Genomic DNA, 24,242 nt, shown 5'->3' on the forward strand with positions numbered 1-24,242 from the left:
GGCAGCTTAGGATCACTGATATGTTTTGAAATTATGTCTACTTATTTATATATAATTTTTATGTGATTAAAACACTTTAGAATCTGGTATAAAATACTGTAAGCTAAATTATTTCTTTAAGGTATATGGCTCAGCAAACTATGAACTTGATATCTGTCACAGTCTTACTGTTCAAATCTGTCCTTCAATGAAAAAAAAAATTCAAAGTGGTTTATGTTTTGGATATATGTTTCAAAGAAAACGACAGTAAAACTACTTTATTTCTCTGCCTCTTATTTTGTAATTTTAGGCAAGGCACTGACCTTTCTTCTGCTACAGCCACCGAGCCCCAAACTTCCTCCACACAGCACCATCCGAAGAACAGCCATAGATCTGATTGGACGCGGTTTCACAGTCTGGGAGCCGTACATGGATGTGTCCGCCGTCCTGATGGGGCTCCTCGAACTCTGTGCGGACGCCGAGAAGCAGCTCGCCAAGTATGTGCACGGTTCCCGTTAATTTGTTTTTGTGTTTTTTTTTTCTTTTTCTGTTTTGTCATCAATTACCCTCTTTGAGTTTTTAATAGAAAAATCGACAAATAATTCAATATGAAATTCTAGGATATGGATAATGAAAGGGAAGCATGTTCCTGTCATTTTGACACCATTGGAATTTAGCACTGACCCAATGAGTGATCAGCAACACAGTTTTAAAATTATATTTATTGTGCCTTGAGATATTAGCTAAAAATAATAGTATAAATGATAGTATAAACATATCATTTATAAGGAAAATGATATAGACATTTAATGCAAAAATGTTTTTACCGATAAAATACGTGACCACATTCATTTTAATTTTTAAATCGACTTTATCGTCGTTTCGTTTGCACACAGTGAAAGACCAGCCATCAGGGGCTTCCAGAGATGCAGGGAAGCGGTGAGGAGAGGAATGGAAGAGGGAGATGAGCCAGGGGAGTTGCTCAAATGAAACGAGTGGGAAGCACTTGGTAACCAAATGGCTAGGAGTTGCAGGGGGAGAGAGGTTAGTGTCGACCTGAGAACTCAGCCTCCTGATCCCTGGAGGAAGCCTTTCCTTTTCCTCGGTGGTGTAGTACACATAACATGGAATTTACCACTACAGTCATCTTAAAGTGTGTAATTCCGTGACATGAAGTGCATTCACAGTGTTATGCAGCCATCGCTACTGTCAACTTCCCAGTAGTGGTTGCCCCAAATGGAGACTCCAGACCCATTAGGCAGTCACTTCACCTTCTCCCCTCCCGCCAGTTCCTGGCAGTCACTAATGTTTTCTGTCTCTCTGAATTCACCCATTCTGAATATTTCATTTAAGTGGAATTATGCAATATGTGGCCTTTCAGGTCTGGCTTCTTTCACTTAGCATGGTGTTTCCAGGGTTCATTCATGTAGTATGTGTCAATACTTTATTTCTTTTTATAGTTGAATAACATTCCATCCTATGGATATACACATTATGTGTTTATCCATTTGTCTGTTGATGGACATTTGGGTTGATTCCACCTTTTCGCTACTGTGAATATTGCTGCTGTTTGTGTACCGGTCTTCATTTGAATTCCTAGTTTCATTTTTCTTGCGTAGAAACCTAAAAGTGGAGTTGTTGAGCCATACGGTAATTCTCTATATAACTTATTATTAAGGAAACACTATTTTCCACAGTGGCTGCACCATTTTACATTCTACGAGCAGTGTACAAGAAAGAGTTCCATTTTCTCTGCATCCTCTCCAACACTTAGTTTTTGGTTGTGAGTGTGAATTCCTGGTGGTAGAAATTCTCAAACTGTCCCATGACGCGTCTCTTAATGTGAATGTTGTCACCTCATTGATTTTCTCAATGAATGGAATTACATTCTTATCATTGTTAGTCTAAAAAAAAAAACCTAGTGTTCTCTGCCTTTTTCTTCGTGGTTGCCTTTCTCATAGCCCGCAGTTCTCTCCTGTTCCAGCCTCCTTTGGGCCTTAGCCCTTGGCTTTGTCTGCAGATTGGGCACTCCTAGCCCAGGGTCCCAGATTGATTGCTAGGAGGAGGGTATGCATTTCAAACGTGCCCAGCTGCCCTCCCCCATCACCTCTTATATCACCATGCTCCCTAAACTTCACCTCTGTGTCTCCCTGGCTGTGCGCCCTTCAGCAAATTACTTCACCTCTCTGCCTCAGTTCCGTCTATAAGTTGGGGCTAATTAAAGTACCTACCTCATAAGGTTGCTGTTAAATGGGTTTATATTTGCAAAGTGCTTAGACGAGGATTAGCACATGTTAATTAAAGGGATGTTACCTATATGGTGGTAGTACACTGGTGATGCCATTGTCATTGTCCTGGTGTCCAACAAGTGAACAGCTGCCCATTTCTAGAACGAGCAGGTTGACATAGTGGTAGCCAGGATAGTTCCTGGAGACCAGAAGTCTGAAGATTCTCCATTGACTCTAAGGCTTAGGAGGGAATGTGAGCGCACGGGTTTGAGGCCGTAGTGAAGGCTGGCCTTCGTGCACAGCCCCAGAACATATTTTCACCCTTTGCCCTACGCGTGCTGCAGCTGCCACGCACACCCAACGAGTCCAGCGCCGACTTCTGGTGATCTTGAGAAGCCTTGAACATTTTTCTATTGTTCTTCGATTTTACTTTGACCTAATATTTTAGATTATTTTCAAATCTCGTCCAAACACAATTTCAACAGTTTGCACTCTTATTTTGTTGCCCAAGAGAAGTGATAGGTTTTTATTTTAGGTTTAGGTTTTAGTTTAGGTGTTTTGTTTGTTTGTTTGTTTAACGTTTTGTTTTGTTTTTAAGTAAATTTACGTGAAGCGTGTATTAGCAAACATAAAGATGCGCTTCTGTTTTAGCTACATGTACAATATCTGCAGACACAAATACTACAGTTTTTCAGTAGGTAATTTACACCTCACTATTATATCCTTTTCTGTCGTGAAGATTAGTATGACTCTCAATACACAGCTCTGAATAAATGAATGTATCAGCATTTAGCCTTGAGGAGTCCAATGTAATTTTCATCATGATAAATTGCATAATAAGCAAGAAAATGTTTGCTTATTAATCTATAACCAGAATTAGATTGAAAATGCCCTGTTACACCCATTGACACACTGGTGCAGGCTGCAGAGGGGCTGAGACTGGGAGAGACGGAGCAGCGACGTGCGCGGGGGTCACCTGTGCCTGATTTGCCGTGTAGACACGATCCCAGGCTCGGCTGCCTTGCTTCTGACTCTGAAATTAAGCTTGTTTTATGAAGCTTTTATGTTTGGCTCGTGCTTTTAAAATTTTAGTTCATGTTTACTGAAAAAGAAAATACACAGGCAGTGTTCCTTCTTTATTCCCCTTCTTGTGAGTTTATGAGGGAGGGGTTTTCAGGAAGGGTCTGCTACCCAGTCCTGAAGAAAGCATATGATAGCAGTTTCTTTCTTCCTTTCTCTTTTATCGATATCCTCTGTCAGAGATGACTCCTGTGAAGTCTCCTACAAAAACTGTATATGGCTCAAGATTAATAGGGCATTTTCCAGAATTAATAATACATTATTTCAGAAACGTGACTTAGAATTTTACATCTTTAAAATAAAAATCTTACGTTATTTTCTAATGTTTTCAAATGTGTTCTCAAACTTTTATTTTATTTTTTTGTTTGTTTTTTTTTATAGCAGAAAAGAAAAGCTTTATTAGAAGGGAAAGTACACTTCCAGACGTAGAAGCAGGCCTGATCAAGCGAAGCGTGGCTCAGAAGGCCCCCAAACTTTAAATTATGTTTATTAACTAAACAAGCATTTCTTGAGCAGCTAATATGTGGAAGGGACAATGTTAGGTATTATACATAGTTATGCATCAGACAAAAACCCTGTCTCCAAGGCACTTGCATTCCTACAGGAAAGATAAGATCCGCCTGGAGATAGCATGATGTGAAATGAGAAGGAGGGTAGAAAGCCTAGACATTCAGAGCATGAGAAGAGACAGGTAGCTGGGTAATCAGAGTGTGCAAGGAAGGGTTCCATATGAATCTTTCATTTGGTTGATTATGAGGAGAGTGGGGAAAGGACAGGCCATGAAAAGGACAGCGATGGGAAAGCACAGGCATGCCCAGAAGATGCTGGACAGTGCTTTAAAACATAGGGCAAGTAAAAGTGAATATTGCTTTTAGCTAATTTTATTCATTAATTCCTTGCAGAACTTAAACTGTGGGACTCTCCCATCTAAAACTCTAACATGCTTCCCAGTTATCTCTAGGGAATAGACATTGGTTTTACCTTAAAAAGAATGTTAATGAGTTTTTTCCCCTTGCTTCTAGCACCTGCCACATACGTGGCAGTATGCAGGCAAACGGAGGTATGGAATGCAGTCCTCTTATTGAATGCTTGCTCTCTGTGATTTTCTATGCTACACACACCATAAATGTTCCCATCTAGATATAGGGGAGCTCAAGAAATAGGCATCGTCATCGCCATTTTGCAGATGAGGGAAAAATGGATCCATTGTCTTGTCTGCAGTAACACTGTGGCCGGTGAAAAAGATGGGATTCAAACTCAGGTCTTGCTGACTCCAAAAGCCATGCTTCTATCATTGTGCCATCTTTCATTCAAAATCTAACACTCACAGAATTAAATACCAAATAAATTTAAAACAACCTAATTAAAGGACATAAAAGTGTTCAACTCAGATTTTCAGTGTGCTTTCAGATTTTTAAAATAGATTTAATGAAATCATTTTCATTGAAAATTATGTCTTCTAGAAATTAAAAGCCTATTTAAATATCAGTAAGCTTCATGAGTGCTTGGGCCATGTATTATGCATTTATTCTTATTTATTCATAACAACTGTCAAGTGGCTTACATGCAATAAACATTTACTAACGTCATAGAATTTTAGAGAAGAAAATCTTCTTCAAAAATATCTGATCTAATGCCCTCAATATGCTATTAAGTTAAAGTAAAGTTTAGAGGGATTAAACAACTCGTCTGAGGTCACAGTGCTACTATAAGAGTTAAGACTGTCACTTAGGTCTCCCGATGCCCATTTTGCTACTCCCAGACGGTATGATTCTGCCACCCTTTCTATGACAAGTGATCTACAGGTAGAATCAGATGCGAGAGATTTTTTAAATGAATGATTATTTTTAAATCAATCATCATTCATGATGCACTGTTTAATACAAAATAGAGGCTGTACTTCATTGAAACCATAGGTTGAGATATTCCCAGCTACTTGTGGGGAAAATTACAAATTCATAAGTTTGTTAGGTCACTATAGTTATGTACATATTGATAAAGTATTAGAAATAGTAGAAAATTCTACTTTATAAAGGAACAGAAAAATCCTTGCATTTCTGGAAGGCTAGACGTCCATCTATACATGGTCTATGATTTTGTTCCATTTTCATAGTTCATGGTGCAGAGACTTCACCCTGAAAGAGGATGGCAGAGCAGTGTTGGCCCTGGCTGCCGAAGGTGGCCGGTCTCTCAGCTCATACTGCCATGACTGACAGTTGTTAATAGATTACAGAAGACCATTGCCTTTCTGGAATATTCAGTTTACTAAATGTTAAGAGAGAAACATGTAGTTACTAGAAGCTACACATGCTTTGATAACATACAGATAAGCACCATATGTTAGAAAGATTCTCTTTGAACTGTACAGGGTTTGAACTCAGATGTTAACCATATTTTTTAAATTTGAGAGACTGAGAGTACAGAATGGAACACATCATATAAACACTAAGGTGTTATAGAATTCTACATTTATCACTGAGAGTAGAGAATGGAACACATATAAACACTAAGGTGTTATAGAATTCTACATTTAAACTATTTTTCCTATTCTTATGACATTTATTTTTAATAGAAAATTTATAATCTGAGGAAACCATTTAACTAAATCATATTAGCATAGTTTTAGTCATTGTGTATATACCCAGTATATAAGAAATAGCTCTAAAAGATAAGCATTTGTTGGAGGAATTGCCATCTCTGAGTTTAGGAAATTAATATCACCTATGAATTACCAAATTAAGGTTTAACATTCCAGAGAGGAATTGAAGATTTCTTATTACAGCAAAGACAATTGTTAACACACCTGTTTTATCAGGAAGGGGTAAAGTAGAATTCCCAGATGTTATGTAATTCAGTATGCATTTTCAAAATAATTTTAATCTTTGTTTTCAGTGGGGACTATTTTCAATGCCCTGTTGCTATTTGTCCTAGTCAGCTTAGGGTAACACAACAAAGTACCATGGACTGGGTTGCTTAAACAAAAGGAATTTACTTCTCATGGTGACGGAGGCCGGGAAGTCCAAGATCAAGATGCCAGCAAGGCAGGTTTCATTTTGAGGCCTCTCCTCTTGGCCTCTAGGCGGCTGCCATCTTGCCGTGTGCTTACATGACTTCTTTGTGCTCAAGACTGAAGAGAGACAGAGCAGGCTCTCTGGTGTCTCTTATAAGGACACTAATCCCACCACGAGCGACCCACCCTCATGGCCTCATTTAACCCCAATTACCTCCTAAAGACTCATCTCTAAATATCATCACAATGTGGATTAGGGTTTCACAATACGAATTTTAAGAGAAGACACAAGCATTCTGTCCATAACACTGTTGACTGTGATTTATGGGCTATTTGATAAAAGTTCAAGTATTTTTGCCCCTGAATATTCCCTTACAGCATTCCTTAATTTGACAGATGAGGAAGTCTGACAATGTAGGCAGTGACATTTAATTGAAGTGGTCCTACATGTAACTTTTTAAATGTTTTTTACCACAGTAGAGTAAGGGTTAGAACAGGATTAATGAGCAGTCAGGTAAGGAATGAGCTCAGCCTAAGGGGACTATTTTTCTATTCATGTTTTTATTTATAATATCTATCATCTCTGATATTTCATATCAGATATGTATACAGAAATGCTGAGTAAAGTAGAGAGTGTGTCATATTTTTTTAGACTAAAGACTGAAACCAAAGGTCTAACTTATAAACCTAATATAACAAATGATCTGCATAATAGCCAGATAAGCAGGATCAGAAATAAAAGAGTGAGTTCTGTGTTTATATACAGATTCTAGAATAAGGCAGATACCCCTTTAATTTCAAGCCTCTGATAATGTGATCCTTCTTCATTCAGTTAGAATCCCATGTTAAAATATATCACACACAATGCACTCTTGACTTCAAAGGCTACTCCATGCAGAATTAGACCGTGTCTGTTGGGACCGAATCAATTCTTTGACTTCATCTGCTGGTCAATTCAGTCAAATAACTGGCTTAAGTGATTTTTTTTTCTGTTGAATTTGCCAGGTAATGTCAGTTAGCGCATAACTGTTGAGCTACCACTGTCTCAGGGCTGAACTAGGCACTTTGCGGGGAGACACAGCATTAGAAGGCATGGTCCAATCTGCAGAGTTCACAATACGAAACGAATTTATTCTGCCTGGCAGGATGAGATTCGATGCTAAGGGCCCAGAATAAACTGGTGGTGGTGTCGGCTCTTTTGTTTCAATAGAAGGTATTTGAGTGCTGGTAGGCTTCCACAAGAATCGAATAGAGGAGAGCAAGAGGGGTAAGGGGGAAGCATAAACAAAATACTACAATTACAAAAAAAGAAATAGAATTTTAGGGACCAGCTTTGAAATTAGCCTGCCTCAGAAGCGTTGGCGTTGAAAAAACTGAGTTATAAATTAGTGAAAGAAGATTATGGAGGGCCTAGAGTCTCAAGCGAAGGAGTTTAAGATTTTTCTTGGAAGCAGTAGAAACCACTGGAGGTTTTTAAGCATGTTAACCATGAAGTCAAGTTGGAGCTTTTGGAAGATTGCCCTAGTAATGGCACACTGAGTAACGCACAGAGGGGAGCGGCAAGAGCTCTGTGCTTCTCCCGTGCCTTGGCTACTCCTTTCTGTCGTCACACTCACAACCCTCCGCTTTTGCACTGCGGATGCTCTAGCGGTCACAGCAGAGCCCTGACCTCAGAACAGTAGATCTGTCCACATTATGCAGTCCCGCACTCGGACTGCCAGACCCTGGTGACAGGAATCACTCAAACGCACACATTGACTCCTCCCCAGCGTGTTGGCTGTTCCAGCTTCCACTGAACTCAGCGGGCAGTACCTCTGTATGTCTTTGGTTAGCTTCCTTTCCCGTTACTCTGCACCTTCTCTTCCAGAACCCACCACCATCACCAAACTTTACCACGTTTCTTACTAGAAGAAGTTTGCTGATTTCCCCAAATTTACGAAATCCTTTGCTGAGATGGAGGAAGCGTCATGCATGACTAGGCCTTTAACTCGAAGCCAATGACCTGCTGTTACTTGATCTCATTTTCACTTTGTTTCTGTTTGTGAGGGGCATCTTTGGTCAGAAGAAGCATCCGTTATACATATAATATAGGTCAGATGCAGGGCTAGATGTTTTGCGTCTGTTATCTCATTAAATCTTGTCATCAGCCTGTGAAGCAGATATTTCAGTATACTCATTTTACAGACATTGTGCTTATTCAGTCTAGTGTGGCCACAGGGCTCAGCACAAGGGTAAGGGGAGAATGTTCACTTGTCACTGTGGCGTGAGCCTTGAAAGTCTGTCAGCTGACGACCCCCATGCTCACGTGCACACACACGCATATTCATTCATTCTTGTTCGTTCTTTCTCTCTCTCTCTTTACTCCAACCCCTTCTCAGCTTCCCACTAAGTGTTCCTCCTCCATGCAAGGAAAAGTGTGGAGGAGAGAGCTTAGATGGGGGAAAGAATTTGCTAGGATCCTGTTTGTGAGTAGAACTCTGGTTTCCACCTCAAGAGGTGACAGCAGCACACAGCTGGGAATGGGCATGACTTTTCTGGACATCCAGGAGGATGCTATAACGCTTGTCCTACAGAAGCTAGACCCCATCTCTTCGCCACTAAGGGAGCAAGCAGTACATCCATGGGGAGGGTGGACAGGCACCCAGAGCCATGAAGTTCAGCTATTACTGTGTTTCCCTTGATACAAGCTAGCTCTCTCTGTAGGCAACCACTTACCTAACATAGATCCTATGTTTCACATACAACCTGCAAATCTGTTTCATAAGCTCAGCAGGTCATCCTGTACCTTTAAAGTTGTTCATTTGTACCTACACATAAGACTTTAGCTCAGTTTGATCTTTCTGAGGACTTTGTGAATCCCAGTTGTTATTTAATACAGTTACTCTCCCTTACATGTTTATATCCACACCCATCGATAACTGTGCATCCACTGTTGATGCTGGCTGAACAAAACAGAGCTGAAGTCCAAATATTACAACATACCACTAGAAATCTCTCTCAGATTTGCAGTCTAGCCATTTATCCAAAGCCGCTGAGTTTAGTCATGTTACCAGTTCATTAATTCAATTTTAACCGAAATGTCATCAAGCCCCTCCCCCTTTTTCTCCAAAGGTCAGCCCTCCTGAAAGACATTCACTGCTGCCTTGGCTCCTCACAGAACTTCTCTGGACCTGACTTCTCCTTTGTAACATGCTGATATCACCCACCTGGCAGGGAGGGATGTTTAGGGGCAGATGCAGAAGGACAAGCAATAGCACTAGAGCATGACCTCAGATCAGGACCTTGGGCTTCATGGCCAGTTGCTGTGCTCTGTGCCATGCCCTCCAGTGATGGGGCCGGCCACCTAGGACATAGACACTCCTTTTCCCTGGCTGACTGGTGGGCAGGGATGTTGCTTAGGGGATCTTTTCTGACTCCAGTATTCCGTAATTTTATTGATCTTATTAAATTTGATTTAAGTTTGTTCAGAATTATTTAATTAACATACCATTTTTGTTTGTTATAGCCTTTCAGGTATTATCAGCACCTGTTCATCCACAGTGATGAAAAAAAAGGAAACATGCAGTATCTAAAAAGTTTACTTAGCTTTTGAATGTTTTAAAACGACTTAAAACACAATCTAAACTTTATCATTATTAAGTCGTCTGGCCCCAGCACTGCTCATATAGTAAACATTCCTTTTGCTGAATTCTCAATATTAAAGTTTAATCCAGACAAGAAACTCGCTAACTGCCCACCTTGCTTTCCGGCTGAACATCTCTCTCTTCTGGGCCCCGCTGGGACGTGGGCATCGGGATCTTCCGTGTGGGTGACGTACCCGCCAGTGCACTCCTGCTGCTCATTGTTCAATACGTGCGTTTGTCCTCTCAACTCACATCTTTCTTTCGAGTGGTAAATATCAAAGGAAGGCTCACCACCCTTCTCTCCTGAGTTCCTGCTTGACAGCTGTATTCTCAGTCAAGATTTAAGCAGCATGACAGTCCCACAGAAATTATAAGCAGAATTTTCTGTAACAATTTATCTTTTTTTTAACGATGATGCCTATATAATGCATCTTTACTTTCAACTAAAAGTTAAAATAATGATTCTTAGATCCATTATAGAAATACCGATGAACTTTTTGAGAATTTTTAGTAAACATAACCCAGTTTACACATGAAATACACACTTATTTAATTAGAGCAGGACAGATCTTATAATTTAATATAGATATTTAAGTATCGAAATTATTTAACTAGAGGGAGAAACTATAATAGGATCTCTTACTGAATAACAAAATATACCTTATATATAGTTGCTTTGTGGATCACATGCTGCATTTTAAATAGAAGTTAATACTTTTCACAATTGTCTGTATAAAAGAAGCTTGGAAACAGAAAAATATCTTTTTTATGTTTTAGGGAATGGCAAAGGCATGGGACATTACTCTCCTGTTGGAACATTCTCAGTTCGGAAAGATTCATCTTACCATGTACATATTCTTATCTAGATAGCCTGGACAATGCCAGGCTGTATGTTCTTTATAGAGAGAGAATAACTATCAGTTAATATAATTTTTGCATCAATGCTAAATAACTATTGGCAGAATAGTGGATTGATTCTAAAAGTATTGAGTGTGGGATAAACTAGCATACGAAGGATATTTCAAACTGAAAATAATATAGAAACAAAAATTAATTTTATCATTCTCTGTTCTTCTGATAATTTTATAGACAGGAGTGAATTTTACTCCCTTTCAGCTATGTGACCTTAAATATAATCTTTTAATGCAGCCATATAAACAAATTACCTTTAATTTTTCTTTTAGGAAAAAATTTGAAAATTCCCTGCAAAATATTTGTTCTTCCCTTATTCTGAGTTTTGTGATATATATTCAGTACTAGTTCTTGATAATTTGTTAACAAGGCGTTTGTAACACTTTGGACAGATGCACATACTGTTTTCAATCTTCACGGTTAATTATTCGATTTTGTATTTGATGCCGGAACACCCTGACTCCTAATCACTGCTCATTGTTGCAAGTCCATTATATTCTAACTGTTTGAGTGCTCCCATTGACCTTGAACTGACATTATAAGCTGTGTCTAATCTTTTCAGTCTATATTTCTAATGCTTCTTTTCTCTTTTCCTTTTTTTCTGATTCCTGTTTAGCATCACAATGGGGCTGCCTCTGAGCCCGGCAGCTGACTCCGCCCGCTCTGCAAGGCATGCCCTCTCGCTCATTGCCACTGCCAGACCACCCGCCTTCATTACGACTATAGCCAAAGAGGTGAGCGAACTTCTCAGTATGCTCCATCTTCTCATTTATAGGAATTATTCGATAATGTGAATCAAGGGTCCGTAGCTACAAATAATCTTTCCAGATTGTTGTAGGAAAATGCAAATTAATAATTTAGTACTGGAATAAATACGCATAATTACCTGTGTGCGTGCACACTGAATTCTGTGACGGTGCATTCATTACTTTGTTCTCTTCTGTTCATTTCTGTTCTCGGTTAATTCACTTGTAAATATTTAACAATAGCTTCTCAATCTGAAATATGGTAGATTTATTCAAATTAAACGTATTAAAGGTATTTACATTTTACAAGTGTATCTACCTGTAATCACAACTATATTTAACACTGCTCTCCAACTGTAAACAAAAGTGTAAGTCATAAACTTGCTAATTGTTTTTCCTATTACATGTCACAGATAAAGACTTGAATGCCAATTGATTCCCACATTCTCAGTGTTCTAACTAATTGCCCACATCTAACTGAAAAACTAGTAAAGAACAATGAACCCATTATAGGGTCTTTCCTATAGGTCTTAGTGGGAAGGCAAGACAAGGATGACCAGCTTTTAAATTTTTTTAAAGGTTTGTTCCTTTAAAAATCTCAGCATGAATAATGTGCGGACTTGGTCCACGGAGTATGGGCTCTATCTGAGTTGTTTTTCCGTTAGCTGTGATGAATTTTTAAAATACTAAATAAATATCTCGGAGTCAGCCCTGACAACCTGAAACCTATTGGGCCTGTGTCTGCCCCAGAGCCATCCTTAATAAGCATGCTGCAAATATCTGTGACGTGAAGGCAGCTCAAGGGAGGAAGGGGGTCCTAACAGCAGTGTGTGTTTATATGAGGCAGTGGAACTTTGAATTCATAGCTAAAATAAATTTGTAGACTTAAGGATATGTGTTTTTCCAATGGTGTTAAAGTGAAGTTCCACTGTATTTAAAGTATTCGTACGTATATATGTGTTTATGTATTTTATAGATACTGTATATTTATATAAAGTATATGTAGGTATAAATGACATACTTATTAGCCATGGAATTTTTCTTTTTTTACCAGTTTTTCCCATCAGTGGAATATGCACAGATCATAATTTTGAATATGCCAAATAAGCCTTCCATCAGTCTGACCACGTGTACAGGTCCTATAAATGCCAGGCATTAAACTGCCTCTTTAAAGAGAATAAACAAGTATTTATACTGTGTTTTTTAATTTAGTTTGCACCATTTACATATATGAGTATTTTTAAATGAACTATTACAATAGCCATGCCTTGGATTCATTCTACTCCAGCATTTGGTTAGAAGGTAATTTTAAAATATTTTAATGTAATCGTCCACATCTGTTACCTTTTAAAACCAAGTTTTCTACCTCACCTAGCGGCCCTCACTGTTGCTGCCGTCTCCTCTGCCATCCCCGTGGCCCGCTGCTCCGAGGCTAGTCCTCGGCCAGGCCGTGGCCCGCTGCTCCTCTTTCTTCTCTGAACTGTGTAAGACTTACAGTTTTTGTTATCTTAGTGCCAAATAGACCAACCTTCAGTTTGTCTCTTTTTAAGAAATGTCAAGGTAATATTGTATCAAAGTCTCACATACCCAGAAACTTCGAGAATTTTATTAGAGCATACTTGCTGAGTGTTTATTGTACTAATTACTTCCTTTTGCAATCAGAAGTATTTCCTGACTCGCCTCCGGAGGTTTGTTTTGTTCTTGTGTTTTTCTGTTGTAATAAATGAAAAGCCAACCAGTGGCTAGAAATGTAAAATCCTATCAAACGACAGCCACGTCTACAGCATGGAATGTCTTTGTAGGTGCACAGACATACTGCTCTCGCAGCGAATACCCAGTCGCAGCAAAATATGCACACCACAGCTCTTGCACGAGCTAAAGGGGAAATTCTGAGAGTCATTGAAATTCTTATTGAAAAGATGCCCACAGATGTTGTGGATCTTCTTGTGGAGGTAAGAATGTCCTGTTTTAAGTGACACATCCACAGCCTAGATTAAATATTCCAAGGTAGTAACATAAATCAGCCTCTTTATTTCTAAAGGGAAGAAAAAGAAAGGTAACTAAAATGAATTAACTTCTGTACCATTTCTGGAGATCTCATTTAAATTTCCTCAAAAATCAAAACAATTGTTCCGTCCATTTACCACTCACCTGGAATTAATTGGTCTGCATTAGAATAATTTTTAAAGGTCACATTCTCTTTGACATCTTTCATTATAAATAAAACAAAACATACAGTGTGCTTGAAAAAAAGCTACCTATTACTGTCCAGAAATATGAACAGCCTTTAAGGTAAATAAATATGTTTTCTTTATTTTACTACACTGTCTTATAAAATGTTTCTCACAAATAAGAGAAAGGGTAGCCTGTAGTATAAAGTAAAAATACTGTAATTTTAGTAAATATACTTTAGTTTTAAAGTAAATATTAAAATCAAACTATCTAGAATTTTCTTTGGCAAAGGAGACCTAAGTTAATCATTTAATTTTTGGAAAGTTGAGTATTTGAAATTCATTTCAGATTTGTATCTTTTCTATAAAGGTTATGGACATCATTATGTACTGCCTTGAAGGATCTTTAGTTAAAAAGAAAGGTCTTCAGGAGTGTTTCCCCGCCATCTGCAGGTAAACAAGCCTTCGACAGCATGAAAAATAATTTTCAGTAACAAATAACTTTTTAAAAATCATAGTATAGTTAGTTAGTAGCCTTGCTCAGTTAGAAATTCAGTCATTAATTTCATATCTGCTTACTTTCTAAAAACAACTTAGGCAGCTTATAGTCAAAAACACAACTATAGTAGAACCAGCTATTTGAAATTGGGTCATGAAGAGGTTTCTCAAAACTTAAAAAATGAATTAAAGATGATCATATCTATTGAATATGTCTGTATTCTTATATTCATTACTCAAGTTAACATTTACGTTACAAAAAGGAGAGTTAGGAATTTTTTCACTTAGGAGAGAAGATACACTTTTCAGCCACTAGAAACCTTTATGCCACATTTTGCTGGTAAATTTTATTTATAATATAAAGCCTAGCATCTGTGTATTGTAGGTGTTTTGCCTATAAGAAAGCAAGAAAAGAAGCCAAGACCAGTTAAAACTTTTATAAACAATGTTGCATATGTTAATGATAACTCTAAGAATTTTATGTGTATAAGACAAGTTCAGTGATAGCCTTACTTATTTTTGCTCAGTTCCATGAGTGCATTGTGGTGGAAAGCTTTATTTTACACTGTAAGTTTCCTGAGAGTGTTGACGTTACACTGTGCCTCTTTATGTCCCTATGTTTTCTGGTATTTCGGCAAGTTTTTGCTGAATTATTTACACTCCGTCAGCATTCTCATTTATTTTTCCATATTTACAATAGATTTTATGTTTTAGTCTCTTCATTTTGCTGTTTCTGATTTACACCACCCAGAAATTAAAACACGAACACATATAAGAAAAAGATTACGTTGTATTTTACGTGTGTATAGATGCATATTTTCTTATGATATAGATTAGGCATGTTAGCATACCGTAATTTTTTAAACATTAATTTTGGTTTATGTTCTTTTTGTTAAAAATTATATATGTTAAATCTTGTATACATATAATTGATGTTAAGAATTAATGTAGCTGTTATATTCCCAGTCGCTTGTTCTCTAAGGAAATGTCTAAGTGAAAATGGACATTTGTCTGTCACTTAGTGGAGGTGAGGAAGCAGTTTTATTAAGACTCATCTTACTGAATATTAGCAAAGCACTCCTTATGGCACCAGTCACTGCTTCGTGAATAAGCCTCCCAGTGTCAGGGTGAGATAATTGCTCTAAGTTTAAAGGGCCTGTCTTTTCCCTTTGCTGGAAGCCTACCTCCTCCCCAGGCAGCATCCTCAGTTTCTTAAGTCATCTTAGTTTGCTGCATATCCATGTTTGTTTCCTGTTGTTTAATCACTGAAGACCAAGGATCCTGCTTCAGGTACTAACTAAGGAAGCAAGTGTCTAAACTGAATGCTTAGCACCAGTTTTTTTGTTTTGTTTTGTTTTGTTTTTCTGATTGGCAGAAAGCAGTTGTGTTTGGTTTATTAATTTAATAATATTTATCAAACACCTACTGTGTATCAAGTACTAGCTAGGGTGTGGAGACAAATAAGAAATGAGGTGATATCCCCACAAAGCACAGGATGTAATAGGGCTGGTAATTATAAAGGTAAATAATTTCAGGGTGCTAAGTTATATGCTGGAGTAGAATTACATACCAGGGACAGGTTGGACAATAAGTGGAGTGCTGAACTCTGGATATGGGAGTCTTAGAAGTTTAACAAAGGAGAAGGCAGACTAATAGTAACATCTGTGAAAATGCTTTAATAAAAGTGGCTGCCGAATGGAGAGGATTTGTCCTCCACAGGGGCTTGGGTGGTGGCGGTAGAAGTTGTAGTGAGTTTTGGGAAAGTGTCATAGAAGAGCTGACAAGGTGAACTTTGCAGAAGTAGAATCGTACAGAGAACCAGACCAGCAAAACTTTAGAGGCACGGAGGACTTCAGAGAACACTAAGCTTAGATGGGACTTCAGAAGTTTTACAGGTCAATGCCATGCCGCCTATTGGCTGATTTGTACTAGGTTGATAAATGAACAACAACAGAAATATCAATAGAAGTTAAAATTATTTTGTTGAATGTCTGCCATGTCCATGTCATCGTACCAGGAGGTGCCTTACTGCACTATGAGCCCTCTACTTACAAATAAATACCTTTCACTAAATATGAAACACCAGAGTCAATAACATGACTAGCTGTGGGCCAGTCATGTGACATTTGTTTTTAAAATCTTTATATAATTTTGTATTCTTTTTGTTTTTTGCTTTCCTTTACTCTTTTTTTTAAAGACTCAGTGAGTTTTAGCTGAGGCTGACTTCTGTGATGTTGCTCTATATATCAATATTCAGTTGCTGTGGTTGGAAGATCATAAGTTCAGGTTACAAATTGTAAATTCATTGAAAGAAAGAAGGATTCATATGAAACATTTGATTTTTCTAATTTTGTTCATATAATAGCTTTTCTGCCAATTGTTAAAACTTTTTGTAATATCTTCCACTGAAAAATAGAAATGAATTAGAACACAATGCCAGTAAAACATTCTTTCTTATCACTCACCAAAATTTGCTTGCTAATACATATTAAAACATGCGGTTATAGCTATGCGCAATAAATAAAATAATGTAATTATCTTTTGTTATTTATAAAACACTTTATACATTACCAAATGCTTTCAAACTCATTAATTCTCAAAAAAAATATTTAGGAAAGGCATTATATAAATTAAATTTTTTGGAGAATTAAATTTGATATTTGATAGTCAAGTGCCTAATAAAGTAGCTTCAAGGTAAAAACCCAAACCTCTTTATTCATAGTCCAGTGCTTTTGCCATTCAGTTTTTTGACCTGTATTAATTTATTTTTCCATTTATAAATATGTATATACATACACACACATACATACAACAGCCACTTATCTCGTTCCGTTGAAACTCTTAAGCAGCTTTGAAAATTAATACAAAATATGCAAAAAGGGAATTGAGGCAAAGGGAAAATAAGAGTAGCAAAGAAAGATAATGTCAAGATGAGTTTAGAAGTTTTATGTATTTGCCAGAGATGAGCCATAAATTTCTCTAAACTTCTTAGCGGCCGGTGTGCGAAGAGGGGCAGACTATTGGTACCTAAGTCACAGTGTTCAGATGCTAGAAATAGCATAATTGTTCAAGAGAAATATAACTGTTTGTAAAACTGAGATCAACAGGAAATTGAGAGTCTTCAGATAGCAAGCGTAAAATATATGTGTAATCTATTGACCACATAGTTTTAGAGATCTTGCAACTCTCAAATGTTGGGACAGAGTTCACATAACTAAATATTTTTAAAAGTACATTCAGTCCTTATTAGTTGAGAGAACTGAGGACACAGATAAGAAAGTGAAATTTTAAAACAAGTATTGAGAGCTCACTCCCTGTTAGGCCCTGCAGGGCATAATGATCTCTACCTGTAGTTCCTGGACTACCTTTCAAGAAAATTACCTGATTTCTAGGCTCTACCTGAGAGCCACTCCCTCAGTCCATCATGAAGCCTGAGAAGCCGCATTTAAACAACCTCCCCTGGGGATTCTTACCTACACTAAAGTTTGAAAACAAGTACTCTAATAATCCAAAATTAAGAGAAACAAAACCAGGGTCATCATTCTGTTATATAAAGCCTTGGATCCTGGAATGTTTATTTGTTAGTACATTGAATAAACTCAATTTCCAAGGAATCACCCCTTCAGCTCCTGCATTCCAGTGATGCACCATTAGTTTTTAAAGGCTTGCTTTAGTATCACAGAATGTCTGCCAAAGACAGTAACTTCAAACTGTTCATTAATCAGCTTTTATCTAAAACTCAGTGGAAAAAAACCAGAACACTTAGAAGCTAGTTAAACGGACACATGGTCCATTTATTCCTCTGCGTAGTCTAGTTTATATCTTTCGGTTAGACTCAACCATCGGTGAGCTGCCTGTTTGGACCATATGGTCTGGTCTCCTTCAGAGTTGCCTTCCAGGTCCCGCTTCAGCTTTACGCTGGCGGTTTGCATTGATGAACCGTCCAAGAGAGCATCACAGAGGATGGCCGGTGCCTTTACTGTAGGGATCCTGCTGCTGTCGTGTAGTGAGTTGTTCAGGGTCCCTTCTATGAGGACCCCATCAAGACATTTCTTTTAAATCGGTATGACGGGCTTTTTTGTTTTGTCCTAAAGAACTATTACATGTTTTGTTTTTTCTTCCACAGAACCAGTATTATTGTTTTTTCTTCCACAAAACCAGTATTATTGTTTTTTCTTCCACAGAACTATTACATGTTTTGTTTTTTCTTCCACAGAACCAGTATTATTGTTTTTTCTTCCACAGAACCAGTATTCAATTTAAAAAATTTGCTTTGGCCATTAGGCAGCTTAAAGCCAAATGCCCGATCTAACTTCAGTAAATTGTGGCTTACATCTTCCATTCTCCTTTCCTCATGATCACACCTCAGGCCTATCTCCCTTTTCTATCTTTTTACTGTATTATGTCCTGTAAGGGTCCCTAAATCCTTTACATAATGTGTATGTATATACATATGTATGTATGTGTTTATGTGAAATGTATACACCTTTTAAATTTTATTTCATAAGCCATAGAAACAAAAATAATCATTACACACATAATATGAACTATGATTACTTCCTAAAAATTAAAAAGAAAAAAAGGCTTCTCTGTATTAGCTGAAATACCCTAGCTCTTCCTGGAGGAGTTTATGTATCTGTAGATTTCTTTTTTGTAATATATTTATTAGTAAAAGATATAAAAATCATGTAATTTTAACTGTTGTATAAATTTTATAGTCATAGATTTAAATGTTTTCTAATAATTCATATTTTAGTTCTAAGGATATTTTTAATACTGTAGTGGCTTTCATTAATAATACAAGGAGATTATTTAGATTTGAATGCCCTTGAGAGAATATAGCACCCATATCCTTCAAAATACAATTATACAAAAATAGTTCTACTGCCAGATTTGTCATCACTATAACAAATAAGGCTGTATTATTACATAGGAATTAAACTGCATTCTTTTTAGAACACATATATTGGTGCAACAAGATTGTTGCAACACCGATTAATTTTATGTTTATGAATAAGTCTAGTACGAAGCATAATAAGGTAACATTTTAGAAATAAATTCCTTAAATTCTCTCACATCTCATTGGACTTTGTTTTGCCTTTGTCAGTCTCTTAGATCATCTTCAAAAAAGCATCATCCAGTACTGTAGATAATTATTGTTAGAGGCAGAAGTACAGAGGGTTCTGAGTAATTTACATTTAATTGCCTGGACTATAAATAATGCAGCATCTTCAGTTAAAAATACCCTAGACACTAAGAAAGTAGAATTGACCTCTTTCAAGTCTTGGGAAGATAAACATCACTGAAGTTTCCTCAGAATTCATTGTTGAAATTTAGTTGCTGGTTGCTATGTTACCGAATTTAAATATCCTCATGAAGCCCCTCATCGCAGACCAAGCAGTACCGAGCCTGCCATGCTTGACTCAGTTTGATTAATTATTCCTCTTTTGGTCACCAAATACTGACTCATTTTACACTACTATATTTGATGCAGGAGCATAAGATACGAAAATGGAGAAACGTACAGATGTTACTGAAGTAAGAGAAAAACGATACAGAACACACATGTGTGATATACACTTGCTCTAAAATGAACAGTTTAAGGGTTATTCATTTTGTAAAAATATTCTTTACTAATCTCAGAATAGAAAAATTTAAGATCTTATAAGCTACTATTAAAGCTCAATTAGAAAGGAAGATAAAGTACCTCTCGAAATATAATGTGATTATAATGTAATTTAAAATTTTAAGGCTATTTGATTATGTTCTGGAAGACTAGTAGTGATTTAATGCATAACAAATAAAGAATCAGGGATTCTTTAATGAAATTGTAAGTTGATGGGAAAATATGATTATATTTGGAGATGTAAGATTTCAGAATTTTTCATAGCAAAAATTAGATATGTCTCGAAATGTGATTTTTAGTCACTTACAACTCCTCAATTATGCCCATTATGAGTAGCTTGGAGAAAGGGGCTTTGCGCTCATTTCATTTATAGAGCCTGGAGCAACTAGTGGAGGGCTTCATCTGGCTGAAAGCCTTATGCCCGGGAATTCCCAGGTAGAGACTTATTTCTTATATTTTTATTCTTTTAATTTGAGGCAATTTATTTGATGTATAACTAAGAGTGATTTAATTTTTATGCCTTTTAAAGACCTGCCAAATAAAATCCCAGATTCAGAAGAAACCCTTTGTTGGGCTCTGGCCCAATTTTTAGTTTAGAAAATAGGAACATTCAATATAGGCACTCAATAACTAGTTGAGTAATGATACCAGCTATGCCGCTTCGTGTGTGTAGTCCTTAATTTTGTCATAATAAATGGCACCAGTTGTTTCACTTAAGCAGTGACCTTGCTGCAGTATTTTTATAGAATTTCACGGTGTAGGATTTTGAATTTGAAAAGGACTACCTACTCCTGCTCTTTATTTTAGAAATGGACAGATTCGGAGCATTTTTGTGCTGATGTTCAGATGAAAGTGAAGGCCAGCGTTGCTAAGCAGATCTTACACCTGCTCTGTGCGCTCACTGCACAGGTGTGCACATGTCAGGGAGGGCACAGTTGTGCCATCTCATCAGGGGACGAGGTTGTGTTTCAGGCCCAGGCCTGCTCCTTGCTGCATCCTTCATTCCATCCTCTGTAAAGATCAATGTGAACTTCAGTGAGACTTAATGCTGATCACTCAGTATTTATTTTTGATGAATCAGTATATTATTCTCAGCCACTAAATGATGAGAAATTTTAATTAATTAGTCACTCCATTATGGATTATAACATCCGATTATTTCAAATGACTAGATGAAATTTATTTTTAGAATTGAAAATTAATATTAAAATACGTTAATTGACTGGTTTTTAACATATAAATGTTAAATCTCAGTACCCAATTCCAAAATTACAAAGGAAAAAAAAGAAGCCACTGAAGAATTAGGAATCAATAAATGGAATGTGAGTGATTTAACCAAGTAATTGTGTGGCTTTTCTCGATTTAAATTTTCTGAAAGTATTTTGGAATTTATTCAGGCAGATACTTAAAGTGTATCTGCCCCGTGCACTGTGCTAGCCTGGGCCAGCATGGGCTACTCAAGCTACATGTGGTCAGTCAGGCACCGTCCCTGCCTTCACAGGCCTGAAAGTTGTCTTGGCAGAGAGAGTGGTAAACCAGGGAAATGTCACAGGCTATGGTAAAAGGATATCCAGGACACATGGAAGAATCCCAGGTGCTCTGATGGGTGGCACACAAAGGAGGAACTTGGCAATTGTGCACAGGAGGAAAAGGGAGAATTGGTGATGCTTTAAGCTGAATTTTAAAAGGTGAATAGATGTTTATCAGGCAGATAAATTGTTCTGACTCCAAATTCTGAGCTATTTCCATATGCAAAATTGGATGTCATTGAATGCAATACTATATTAAATGCAATTGTGAATCTCCGACTAATGAATCAGTGATTACTCTTCAAAAATTACAGTGTGTGTTCTTTTACATTATATATTTCACTGCCAAGAATGAAGAAATTCTCAATCTATGTATAGACCTGAGCAACATATTTAATGGCTCACTACTTGAGCTCCTTAGTAGATATTAATAAGACAGTAGTAGAAGTAAGGAGAAAACTAACTTTAAAGTACTCAGGATATAAATTTCTTTAATTTACTGTAAATGGACAGATCTCTTGAACTTTAATAGTATTGACATTGAAATTTAAAGTGTTTTATATGGTTCTGCTGGATTTAACTAATTATCTCTCAACTGGCCTTTCTTGGGAACCTCTTAATATGGTTTTCCATAGCAAATGTACTTCCTGTTAAAACACTTTTATTCACTTGTGGCCTCTAAATGTAACTATTGCTTACCAACAGTTGTTTCCATTAAAAGACTAGAGCTGTGGCATACCATACAGCCATTAAAAAGGTTGAGGTCAATCCTTTTCTGCTGACATGGAAAGATGTCAGTAGGAGAAAATTTTAAAGAGAAACTAGTAACGTTTCAGGAAAGTATATAAAATAAAATCATTTTTGAAGACGATATCTATATGTAAGAATTGATATTCATGCGTGTACGTGTATACATATGAAGAGTGAAAAAAATCTGGTAAGACATACCCCAAAGTATTCTTCTCATGGTTACCTGGGATGGTGGTAAAAGCTAACTTTCCTTTTGTAATTGTTTATTTTTCTAAATTCAGTGTTTCTTTTTTACAATGAGTATGTATTCATTTAAAATTGAATATATATTAGAATACTTCAAATAAAAATAATAAAATGTAATCATTGCAAAAACACTAAAGCTATAACATAGATAAGATACAAAATATTCAAGTTAAAATGAGTATTTAAACTTTTGAACTGAATGGAAAAAAATTAATCTAGACAGAAAAGTTAAAAGTCTGCATTTTTAGAGATACTTTATCTTTTCTTAAACTTTGTTCTTATGTAGACAGACTGATTGATTCTGCTTTTCAAGTGAAAAGCTGAATCAGCTTTGCTCGCCCTAAATGGACACTTAAAATCCAGTAAGGAAATGAACACTGTCTACTTTAGAACGGTACATGAGCTCATTTAAAAAAAAAATCTCATCCAAACCTGTGGTTTGTTCTTATCCCATATGATGATAATCATAATGGATACAAAACAGCTTCTGTTCTAAATTCCAGTAAAATTCTTAAATTAGTTACCATTTTATAGTATACTTTTTATAATAAATAAATAATTATGGATATTCCTCCTGTACTCACATGAGTAGAAGTCCCTCTAAAACTATTTTAGTGCATTTCCCTACTTCTAAAAACTTCCCGAAGATGGCTGTCTTTCAATACTAATGTTCTTCATTTAAAAAAAGAAAAAGAAAGAAAGAGGGAAGGAGGGAGGGAGGGAGGGAGGAAGGAAAACTAATGCTTTGAGAAGTATAACAGAAAGAATATTTAATTTCAGAGTGTTTGAAATGCTATAGCGAAGAGTTTCAAACTAAAATAATTTAGTTATCAGATTTTATTTGCAAATCAGAAGTATTTAAAAAATAAGCAAGTTTAAAATATTTGAGGGCATTAGTTTCTCTTGTTACTATGTTATTAGTATTTATTTGCCCTAGGAAAAAGCAAATTAACTACATGATGGTGATGATGATGATGATGATGATGGTGGTGATGACGATGATGATGGTGGTGATGATGATGATGATGATGGTGACAGTGGTGATGATGATGATGTAATGATAGCTACTAAAGTTTGAGTGTATTTATTATAGTAAGTGCTTTTATGTGCCAGGCACTGTTCTAAGTACTTTATATATGTTAGCTTGTTTAATCCTCGTAACAACCTTAATAGGTATTGTTATTGTTCCCATTTTACAAATGAAGAAACTGAGGCATAGGCAAATTAAGTAACTTATCCAAGGTCACACAATTAGGAAGTGGCGGAGCCAAGCAATCAGAGACCTGTTTCTCAGCCATCATAAAGGACACCCTCAACATGCATGGTAGCTTTCCTTGAACAAATTCTCCTTGAAGAGCTGAGAGAGTATTTCCAATTCTCCTATTAACACCCCAGCTACAGCATGCCTACAGCAAGTTTTTAAAAAAGGAAAAAGTACTCAGCAGTGTTGTTCATGAAATCTCTATTGACTGTTTATAGTGTGCAAAACACTGGGTCGGAAGTCATGACTCTCAGATGGAATTCACCAGTGTCTATCACCATCCCAGAATGAGAGATTTTTCCATTTTGTCCCTTTGAACTGATATCCTCCACTGGAATGAAGCATTTCTAGAAAACATTTCCCCACCATCTCCTGCTCACACCTCCAAAAGCTAACACAGCTCCCCTTGAGCTGAGGCCTTCGCCAAAGCCACTCTCATGTACGAACGTGCTCTGTAAAGTGCCTCCTCCTTTACAAGACGTTCCTCCTTGATTTTCGCTGTGGCATCTCTGAGGGCTGTCAGCCGATGCTCTGAGAACCTAACTCTGAATCTTTTAGGCCTTAGTCCCTCACATGGTGGCCC

At 36.9% G+C, this 24,242-nt stretch overlaps 1 protein-coding gene across 3 annotated transcripts in view; it reads left to right on the top strand.

The window, feature by feature from the left end:
• Positions 1-24,242, top strand: part of WDR7 (WD repeat domain 7) — a 281,883-nt gene that overhangs the window by 194,630 nt on the left and 63,011 nt on the right. For all 3 annotated transcript variants that reach the window (XM_015590833.2, XM_006913696.3, XM_015590832.2), the window contains exons 22-25: positions 290-476; positions 11,449-11,566; positions 13,381-13,530; positions 14,120-14,202. In XM_015590833.2, coding sequence (XP_015446319.1) covers positions 290-476; positions 11,449-11,566; positions 13,381-13,530; positions 14,120-14,202 — 538 coding nt within the window. The remainder of the gene's footprint in view (positions 1-289; positions 477-11,448; positions 11,567-13,380; positions 13,531-14,119; positions 14,203-24,242) is intronic.

This window comes from Pteropus alecto, unplaced genomic scaffold (assembly GCF_000325575.1).
Source record: "Pteropus alecto unplaced genomic scaffold, ASM32557v1 scaffold14, whole genome shotgun sequence".
Classification (NCBI taxonomy): Eukaryota; Metazoa; Chordata; class Mammalia; order Chiroptera; family Pteropodidae; genus Pteropus; species Pteropus alecto.